General features: G+C 41.0%; 1 protein-coding gene across 2 annotated transcripts in view; it reads right to left on the reverse strand.

Moving 5' to 3' along the window:
• VPS35 (VPS35 retromer complex component) overlaps positions 1–10,995 on the reverse strand; it is a 44,154-nt gene extending 33,159 nt beyond the window's left edge. Inside the window, exons 1-2 of one of the 2 annotated variants that reach the window (XM_073560815.1) lie at positions 10,860–10,995; positions 4,074–4,172 (exon numbers count right to left, since the gene is read on the reverse strand). In XM_073560815.1, the coding sequence (XP_073416916.1) occupies positions 4,074–4,172; positions 10,860–10,862 (102 nt within the window). In that variant the 5' untranslated portion in view covers positions 10,863–10,995. Of the gene's footprint in view, positions 1–4,073; positions 4,173–10,220; positions 10,257–10,859 lie in introns of those variants that run through there. The other variant, XM_073560814.1, reaches the window with a different exon arrangement.
• Between the last annotated feature and the right edge of the window lie 256 nt (positions 10,996–11,251).

The following is an 11,251-nucleotide window of genomic DNA, read 5'->3' on the forward strand; positions in this document are numbered from 1 at the left end:
ATTATAGTAGTTATATTCTTGTACATAGGGGCAGTATTATAGTAGTTATATTCTTGTACATAGGGGGCAGTATTATAGTAGTTATATTCTTGTACATAGGGGGCAGTATTATAGTAGTTATATTCTGATACATAGGAGTAGTATTATAGTAGTTATATTCCTGTACATAGGGGCAGTATTATAGTAGTTATATTCTTGTACATAGGAGCAGTATTATAGTTATATTCTTGTACATAGGAGCAGTATTATAGTAGTTATATTCTTGCATATAGGGGGCAGTATTATAGTAGTTATATTCTTGTACATAGGGGGCAGTATTATAGTAGTTATATTCTGATACATAGGAGTAGTATTATAGTAGTTATATTCCTGTACATAGGGGCAGTATTATAGTAGTTATATTCTTGTACATAGGGGGCAGTATTATAGTAGTTATATTCTTGTACATAGGGGCAGTATTATAGTAGCTATATTCTTGTACATAGGGGCAGTATTATAGTAGCTATATTCTTGCATATAGGAGGCATTATTATAGTAGTTATATTCTTGTATATAGGGGGCAGTATTATACTAGTTATATTCTTGTACATAGAAGCAGTATTATAGTAGTTATACTCTTGTACATAGGAGCAGTATTATAGTAGTTATATTCTTGTATATAGGGGCAGTATTGTAGTAGTCATATTCTTGTATATATAGGGCAGTATTACAGCAGTTATATTTTTGCATATAGGAGCAGTATTATAGTAGTTATTTTCTTGTACATAGGGGCAGTATTATAGTAGTTATATTCTTGTACATAGGAGCAGTATTATAGTAGTTATATTCTTGTACATAGGAACAGTATTATAGTAGTTATATTCTTGTACATAGGGGGCAGTATTATAGTAGTTATATTCTTGTACATAGGGGGCAGTATTATAGTAGTTATATTCTTGTACATAGGGGCAGTATTATAGTAGTTATATTCTTGTACATAGGGGGCAGTATTATAGTAGTTATATTCTTGTACATAGGGGGCAGTATTATAGTAGTTATATTCTGATACATAGGAGTAGTATTATAGTAGTTATATTCCTGTACATAGGGGCAGTATTATAGTAGTTATATTCTTGTACATAGGAGCAGTATTATAGTTATATTCTTGTACATAGGAGCAGTATTATAGTAGTTATATTCTTGCATATAGGGGGCAGTATTATAGTAGTTATATTCTTGTACATAGGGGGCAGTATTATAGTAGTTATATTCTGATACATAGGAGTAGTATTATAGTAGTTATATTCCTGTACATAGGGGCAGTATTATAGTAGTTATATTCTTGTACATAGGGGGCAGTATTATAGTAGTTATATTCTTGTACATAGGGGCAGTATTATAGTAGCTATATTCTTGTACATAGGGGCAGTATTATAGTAGCTATATTCTTGCATATAGGAGGCATTATTATAGTAGTTATATTCTTGTATATAGGGGGCAGTATTATACTAGTTATATTCTTGTACATAGGAGCAGTATTATAGTAGTTATACTCTTGTACATAGGAGCAGTATTATAGTAGTTATATTCTTGTATATAGGGGCAGTATTGTAGTAGTCATATTCTTGTATATATAGGGCAGTATTACAGCAGTTATATTTTTGCATATAGGAGCAGTATTATAGTAGTTATTTTCTTGTACATAGGGGCAGTATTATAGTAGTTATATTCTTGTACATAGGAGCAGTATTATAGTAGTTATATTCTTGTACATAGGAACAGTATTATAGTAGTTATATTCTTGTACATAGGGGCAGTATTATAGTAGTTATATTCTTGTACATAGGGGCAGTATTATAGTAGTTATATTCTTGTACATAGGAGCAGTATTATAGTAGTTATATTCTTGTACATAGGAACAGTATTATAGTAGTTATATTCTTGTACATAGGGGGCAGTATTATAGTAGTTATATTCTTGTACATAGGGGGCAGTATTATAGTAGTTATATTCTGGTACATAGGAGCAGTATTATAGTAGTTATATTCTTGTACATAGGGGCAGTATTATAGTAGTTATATTCTTGTACATAGGGGCAGTATTATAGTAGTTATATTCTTGTACATAGGAGCAGTATTATAGTAGTGATATTTTTGTACACAGGGGCAGTATTATAGTAGTGATATTCTTGTACATAGGAGCAGTATTATAGTAGTTATATTCTTGTATATAGGGGGCAGTATTATACTAGTTATATTCTTGTACATAGGAGCAGTATTATAGTAGTTATACTCTTGTACATAGGAGCAGTATTATAGTAGTTATATTCTTGTATATAGGGGCAGTATTGTAGTAGTCATATTCTTGTATATATAGGGCAGTATTACAGCAGTTATATTTTTGCATATAGGAGCAGTATTATAGTAGTTATTTTCTTGTACATAGGGGCAGTATTATAGTAGTTATATTCTTGTACATAGGAGCAGTATTATAGTAGTTATATTCTTGTACATAGGAACAGTATTATAGTAGTTATATTCTTGTACATAGGGGCAGTATTATAGTAGTTATATTCTTGTACATAGGGGCAGTATTATAGTAGTTATATTCTTGTACATAGGAGCAGTATTATAGTAGTTATATTCTTGTACATAGGAACAGTATTATAGTAGTTATATTCTTGTACATAGGGGGCAGTATTATAGTAGTTATATTCTTGTACATAGGGGCAGTATTATAGTAGTGATATTTTTGTACACAGGGGCAGTATTATAGTAGTGATATTCTTGTACATAGGAGCAGTATTATAGTAGTTATATTCTTGTACATAGGGGGCAGTATTATAGTAGTTATATTCTTGTACATAGGAGCAGTATTATAGTAGTTATATTCTTGTACATAGGAGCAGTATTATAGTAGTGATATTTTTGTACACAGGGGCAGTATTATAGTAGTGATATTCTTGTACATAGGGGCAGTATTATAGTAGTGATATTCTTGTACACAGGAAGAGTATTTAGCAGTTAAGGTTTTGTAGAAACGATGCTGAAATAAACAAGTATTGGAGAGTTGGATGTGACAGGTCGGGCTGATCGTTCGCTGCATCTCTTGCTGGTTAATTTCCTCTTGCCAGCCCACACGCTCGCACAGTGATTTACATTGATTAGGAGAGCAATTTTCGGCGCTGTCCCATGGGAAATTAGGCAGATGAGGATTGATATGACAGGCAAGAATTTCAGCATGTTTTCTGATTTCATTCATTGCTCTCTATTAAAACAAATAAGCACGGCATTGCTTTACTTCACGTTGCAAAAGGTCCAGTGAATCTGCCAAGGAAGGTGCACTTGTCTATAATCCCAAAAATATAATTAAAATGCTATGCGCCCACACAAGGGTCCAATCATTCATATGCAAAGCAGTTTATTACAGCACAATAATAAATCTGGAGAAATCTTCCCATTAATTATAATTAATGTAACAGAATGCGTCAGATTAATAGAGGAATGGAAGCAATGGAAACAGACGGGAACAGCCAAGAATGACCGCGCAGCAGTTTACCAATTCCCCATAGTAGTGAACGGAGGGAGCCGAGCATGCTCCACGTACAGCAGCAGAACATATTCACTGCTGACGATTAGATGCAAATAGAAAGACAACCGATTGTGGATTTACACTATATAGACACATACGGCGTCTGAGGACCGAACGTTACAGCAAGCCAACAGGAGCAATGTCAGCGCTGCACTGCCGAGAAACTAACAGCTCAACGGCGTCACAGCAGCCCTGTAACACTAGAAAGACACAGGAGACAGGATGGAATTTACATGGAGTGCAGCTCTGGAGAATAATACAGGAGGTAACTCAGGATCAGTAATGTAATGTATGTACACAGTGGCTGCACCAGCAGAATAGTGAGTGCAGCTCTGGAGTATAATACAGGATGTAACTCAGGATCAGTAATGTATGTACACAGTGGCTGCACCAGCAGAATAGTGAGTGCAGCTCTGGAGTATAATACAGGATGTAACTCAGGATCAGTAATGTAATTTATGTACCCCTCTTGGTCGCATATTTCATCCGCACTCATCACTCACCAGACATCTCTTCATCTGAAATGACTGCACTTTCACGGCTTGCACTGCTTCATCCAGAAGCTTTTCCTGTTCGTCCTGCGGGGACTGCTGTGTGGTCGGCTGGGTAGAAAAAAAAAAAAAAAAAACAAAACACAAAAAAAACCACAAGAATTAGAAAAATAAAAAACAACCAACTATTACCGCGCTGTGAACAGAAGTAAAATTAGGGCATGATACTCTTTCAGGGGAGTTTGCTCATCTAGCATTCAGGGCTTTTCAGGCATCATTCGAGCTTTTGAAGGTACACCAGACCAAACAGCGCCCCAATCATCTGGCTACAGCGCTCGCTACTGCAGCTCGACCTCACTGAAGAAACATCTAGCTGCAGCAGCGAGTTTTATTCATTGTGATCAGAGACAATCAAACCACAACAATCGAGTACGGATGGCCAATCCTGGAGATAGGTACCGTATATAACCGTGTACAAGCCGAGATTTTTCAGCCCATTTCTTGGGGCTGAAAGTCCCCCCCCTCCCCTCCCTCTCGGCTTATACGCAAGTCATATACCGGGGGGGGGGTTGGCGGGGGAAGGGAAGCGGGGGTGTCGGAGATCATACTCACCCCCTCCTGGCGCTCGTCTCTGCAGCCCCCCTGCTTGTTCCATGCTCTCGGCCCCCTGCTTTCTTCCTGCTTCTGCGGTCACGTGGTACCGCTCATTAAACTCATGAATATGCGCATATTTATGATTTTAATGAATGGTACCATGTGACCACTGAAGCAGGAAGAGAGCAGTTGGCCAAGAGCATGGAACAAGCAGGGGGGCTGCAGAGACGAGCGCCAGGAGGGGGTGAGTATGAACGGGGGGAGCCATATTCATCTGTCCCCGTTCCAGAGTCGGCAACGCTGATGAGCAGGGGCAGCAGGAGTGGAGTATACAGTGGTTTTGCTTTTTTTTGTAACGGAGGCAGCAGCAACATTATGGGGCCACACACCGTGCAGCATCAGCCAGGGGGCCACACACCGTGCAGCATCAGCCAGGGGGCCACACACCATGCAGCATCAGCCAGGGGGCCACACACCGTGCAGCATTATCTGCACAGGCCTAAACACCCTAGGCTTATACTTGAGTCGCTAAGTTTTCCCAGTTTTTTGTGAAAAAATTAGGGAGGTCGGCTTATACACGAGTATATACGGTAATCAGTCTGTAGAAATCTAAACAGCCTGTAAGAAAATCATGGGGGACAATCCCATCCAGACAAAGGGCAACATAAGCAAAATGTCCGGCACCGTGCGTCATAATACGTGATCTATATGGTATATTTCTAAGGCTGGCAGACACTAATAATGGCCGCCTCCGCCACATGACGGAGACTGCAATGGTTAGAAGTAGGAAAGACAACTAAATATTTCTGGGGTTTGGGTAATTACAAACCATTATTCATTATAGAAGCCTGTGCAGCCTGTCATCTGTGACAGCAAGATTGTCCCAGGATTATTCTGCAGACGGCACGAGGAACCCGAGAGGAGGAAAAGCAAAAAACACGCAAAAACTATCAAAATAATACAGCGGAGCAGAGGCCGAGCGCACAGAACTGACAGATGGTGACATGTAAGGGACCGTAATGTGTGTACACAAAGACTGCACCAGCACAATAGTGAGTGCAGCTCTGGGGTATAATACAGGAGGTAACTCCGGATCAGTAATGTATGTACACAGTGACTGCACCAGCAGAATAGTGAGTGCAGCTCTGGGGTATAATACATTACTGATCCTGAGTTACATACTGTATGTCCACAGTGACTCCACCAGCAGAATAGTGAGTGCAGCTCTGGGGTATAATACAGGATGTATCTCAGGATCAGTAATGTAATGTATGTACACAGTGACTGCACCAGCAGAATAGTGAGTGCAGCTCTGGAGTATAATGCAGGATGTAACTCAGGATCAGTAATGTAATGTATGTGCACAGTGACAGCACCAGCAGAATAGTGAGTGCAGCTCTGTGGTATAATACAGGATGTAACTCAGGATGAGTAATGTAATGTATGTACACAGTGACTGCACCAGCAGAATAGTGAGTGCAGCTCTGGAGTATAACAGAGGATGTAACTCAGGATTAGTACAGTTCAGTATTCTGTATATATCCAGCTTGTGTCTGAGCTGATAAATTAATAATTTATTCTAAGGATAGGTTATTAAAATCAAAAGCCTGGAAAACCCCTTTAATACCACGCACACGTGACGTTTTCTCTGCAGCATAAGGTGCTCTCTCGGCATAAAAGCAGTGTAGGAAAGTTTAGTGCAAAAAAAAAAAAAAAAGATACATGCATATTTTGAGCATTTTTCACCATCCATTACTTTCAATGTGTAAAAAATGCTGAAAAAAAGACATAACTCTGCAAAACCCAAGGCTTTGCACAAAATACAAAGAACTATTTAAAAAAAAAAAAAAAACAGCCATGTGAATGAGAAATCTGAAATCTCAGACTTTCCTGGTAATGTAAAGCGCAGCTAAAATTTGCATTAAAAACAATGAAAAGAAAAAACAAACACGAATACGTGTGAACACAACCTTAGAGTGACTGTTGTAGAGTATAGAAACACTCCAGTGACTTCTATCCTTTAGTATTAAGGCCCCATAGGTGAGTGACTGTAGGGGGGAATGGTGGGCCGTGCTCAGGCTGGTTCTCACAGGGATGGTGGCTCTATGGGCAGATTTCCTAAGTACAACCCTGCCCCAGGGGTCATGAGGGACAGGGGCCGACACTCTACAGACCCCGTCTGCCCCAATGGGACATTGATAGAGGTCCTCAGACGTAATCAGGCTGCTTTAGTTATTTGTCTGCCATTTGTGCAAATTGCTACTGTGCCAAGATCGTTTCCCCACCGCGTATGAGATATTATAAAAATCGCATGCAGAAAATGCTGCACCTCTCCCATTAATCTGAAACAACCCACTCAGAAGAACGGAAACGCTTTTGACACGTCTGCAGTGTGGGTACGTGCAACATTTCTCACTATCTGATGCTTTCTGCTAAGCGTGCGACTAATGAGGAAAGTGATTGGCTGCAGCGGTCCTTTAAATGACATACGCAACATCATTGCAAGATCTGAGCTAGAGCAACAGGGGAACCAATGGAAGTTTTTGTTTTTTTTACACATCCTCCTGATTGACAGTTCGGAGTATCACTGTGGTGCTCCTGGCCCGTACTGTGCATCCACTGATGCTGCAATCACTGGAGCTGGCCACCTTCAGAGCAGCGCTTACAAGCTCTAGAGGAAAGATCGTGAGCTCTGATAGACAACAAACAAGTAAATTGCAAAGTCACTTGTAGTTTTAGCAGCACACTGCAATTGTAAACATAGGAAAATATGAAGAAAAAAAAAAAACTCATTTGTCACCAGATTTTTGCTTTATTATCCGACGTATGCGCAAATACCCTGATTCCAGCGATGTGTCACTTACTGGGTTCCTTGCTGCAGTTTTGATAAAATCCATGTTTTATCTGTTACAGATCTATCAGTTCCCTGAATGCTGAGCCCTGTATAACTCCGCCCACACCATTGATTGGCTGCTTTCTGTGTACACTATGAAAGCTGCCAATAAGCGGTGGAGATGCGAATGGACTACAGGATAGACGCTTTACTAGTCCTCTAGTGATGATCTCCAGCGGATGAAAGACAGGGATTTCATCAAAACTACAGCAAACAGCCCAGTTAGTGACATATCGATGGAATCAGGGTCTCTGCGGCAAAAATCTGCTAACAGATCACCTTTAAGTCTTTACCATTTCTTCACTTTTTAAGCAGCCTTGAAAATGAAAGACAAAATAACTCAAAACTGTTCAAATAGTAAAGCAAAGTTTTTGCAAAGTATTAAACTTTTTATGCTAATGGGGAAAACAAACAATGAAAAAAGTGGACGAATCCTTTAAAGGGTTTGTCCACTATTTTGATTAACCCCTTAACCACCATAGTAAAATAAGAAAAGCTTATACTCTGCTGCCATTTCCGGTGGTTGATGTGACACAGTTTTATCACGTGAACGCTGCAGCCCGTCCCTCCGCACTGACGGAGTATTGAGTATAAGGTCACCCGCCAGGAACAGCAGCACCCACATCGCTGGAACAGGACCAATGAAAAAAAAAAAAAAAGATTGTTTTTATGAGTCATTCGTGGATATCCCCTTTAAGACAAATAATAATAATATCCAGACCAGTCAATCCTACATCATCCAGATTGTGCAATATGTAAAAAAATAATAATAATCAATATCTTTAACAGTCATTGCCAGGGCTGTGGAGTCGGTGCTCATTTTGGTGGAGTCAGAGTTGGAGTCGGTATAAAATGGACCGACTCCTAAAATATATAATTGGGTACAGTAGTTCAATGCAGAAGGTGCTGAATATTTTTTCATAGGAATTTGGGAAAGTTATGAAATGTCCTATAAATGACTGTTCTATTCCTGATCTAAGGCTACATTCACACACAGCGTTTTTCCTGCGTTTTTTGAGGATACGTTTTTCAGTTGCAAAAGCAGATCAGCTTTTTAAAAAACCGCATCACCTGAAAGGTTTTTGAGCTCAATGTTTTCAATAGCAAAGCAGATTAGAAATCTACTCTATCTATATATCCATTTATCCATATCTGTCTATCCATATCATATCTGTACCAAAAAGAATGAAAGCCGGACAGCACACAGACTAATAACCCTTTTTTTTTAGCACCAGTCAGGTACACCTCATAGCTGCCCAAAAGGACGCCCAGGACAGGCATTGCTCGTCTTCAGTAACAGCAACATCAACTGATAGTTGGAGTAAATAGACTGCATTCATCACCACATCTTCTTAAGGTGCAGGCTTTATTTTCAAGTGTAGGGGCGTGCAGTATGAGGTTCTGCAGCAGCTGAGGTGTGCAGTATGAAATTCTGCGGAACAGTATGAGGTTAATTGCAGGTTAACAGCAGCTCAGATTAGAGACCAGGTCAATGCCACACAGAGTTCTAGCAGCAGACACATCTCTACAACAACTGTTAAGAGGAGACTTTGTGCAGCACGCCTTCATGGTAAAATAGCTGCTAGGAAACCACTGCTAAGGACAGGCAACAAGCAGAAGAGACTTGTTTGGGCTAAAGAACACAAGGAATGGACATTAGACCAGTGGAAATCTGTGCTTTGGTCTGATGAGTCCAAATTTGAGATCTTTGGTTCCAACCACCGTGTCTTTGTGCGACGCAGAAAAGGTGAACGGATGGACTCTACATGCCTGGTTCCCACCGTGAAGCATGGAGGAGGAGGTGTGATGGTGTGGGGGTGCTTTGCTGGTGACACTGTTGGGGATTAATTCAAAATTGAAGGCATACTGAATCAGCATGGCTACCACAGCATCTTGCAGCGGCATGCTATTCCATCCGGTTTGTGTTTAGTTGGACCATTTATTTTTCAAGAGGACAATGACCCCAAACACACCTCCAGGCTGTGTAAGGGCTATTTGACCAAGAGGGAGAGTGATGGGGTGCTACGCCAGATGACCTGGCCTCCACAGTCTCCCCAGACCTGAACCCAATCGAGATGGTTTGGGGTGAGCTGGACCGCAGAGTGAAGGCAAAAGGGCCAACAAGTGCTAAGCATCTCTGGGAACTCCTTCAGGACTGTTGGAAGACCATCTCCGGTGACTACCTCTTGAAGCTCATCAAGAGAATGCCAAGAGTGTGCAAAGCAGTAATCAAAGCAAAAGGTGGCTACTTTGAAGAACCTAGAATATGACGTATTTTCAGTTGTTTCACACTTTGTTAATTATATAATTCCACATGTGTTAATTCATAGTTTTGATGCCTTCAGAGTGAATCTACAATTTTCAGTTATGAAAATAAAGAAAACGCTTTGATTGAGAAGGTGTGTCCAAACTTTTGGTCTGTACTGTATGTGTGTAATCGATATTATACAGTGTATTACATATTTACAATTACAGATTTGTGTTCTAAAGTTGTATTCCAATAAATATATATTCTGTTCTATATAAATATCTTGATTATTGGATCATAGAAATGATTAAATGTCTGATGTTCACATTGTACTACAATAATTTTTTCACTTAAATATAAGCAATATGTGTGGGAGTCGTGGAGTCGGTGTAAGGGAAATTCAGGAGTCGCAGGTTTGGCTTACCGACTCCACAGCCCTGGTCATTGCAATATGGCGACTCCCAGCGAGGCCCGCTCCTTAACAGAAGCTGAGAGCTGTAGTTTTCCAACAGCGGTGGGTCGCCTTATAAATGTGTCACCCCCGAAATGTGGAATTTTTGGTATGTTCCATTTCACCAGTGCAGAGAGATAAAACAGGGCAGCGACACTTCCATTCACTCCTGAGGGGAGGGGGATAAATTGAGCGCCTTTAAATAATATAAATCATTAATAACCTGTATGCAGACGCCCTGAGACATGTATATGGAATAACTGCAGCCAGGGAACCCTGCAGCCTGCATGCATTATACTATAGACCCTATATACTGCTGTGTACATGGTATATGGGGGTCTATAGATACAAAAATCCCCTGTACAGCACATAGCTGCTGCTGTACACCCGGATTATAGCCAGACTTCACATATTGCACCCACCTGGATACAACTCTCACAGCTATGGCCCCCCGAACCCGGAATATAGGCCCAGCGCCGCCCAGCAGCCTTGCTCCCAGGTCATTCCTGCATATCCCGCCCTTACAGACCGTAGCACAGCGCCCTGCGCCGCCATAGTGGCCCCACAGCCCGTACACAAGACACATCGGAGGTCAAAGACCCCAAAACCCACCATAGCGTCTCCTCTCAGCTTCTCCCTCCTGTCATGTGACCTAGCAGTCCCGTGCCCCGCCCTTCTCTAAGAAACCGCGCTCGTCATTGGTCAACTCCCCGGAAGACAACTGTGCTGTGAGTTGATTGGAGGAGGCATAGATGAGAGACGGCGAGTGTAACCAATGAGAACGCGGCAGCTCTGCCCGGCGCGTCAGACTGGAGCCGTCCTGTCAGGTGTATGCTCGGTGTGTCCTGTGTGCACACAGCGCGGTATCCGGAACCTCTGACATACACTAATAACGCTACTAAACCGCAGCTGAGAATGAAAAAATAACCACTATGAGCATTGACGTCTAATGGCGTGCGCATTTGTTTTGGGTCTGAACCGGGCCACAGTGTTATACTGTACCG

The sequence above is a fragment of the Dendrobates tinctorius genome, unplaced genomic scaffold (assembly GCF_039654945.1).
Source record: "Dendrobates tinctorius isolate UK_male_01 unplaced genomic scaffold, ASM3965494v1 ptg000307l, whole genome shotgun sequence".
In the NCBI taxonomy this organism is placed as follows: Eukaryota; Metazoa; Chordata; class Amphibia; order Anura; family Dendrobatidae; genus Dendrobates; species Dendrobates tinctorius.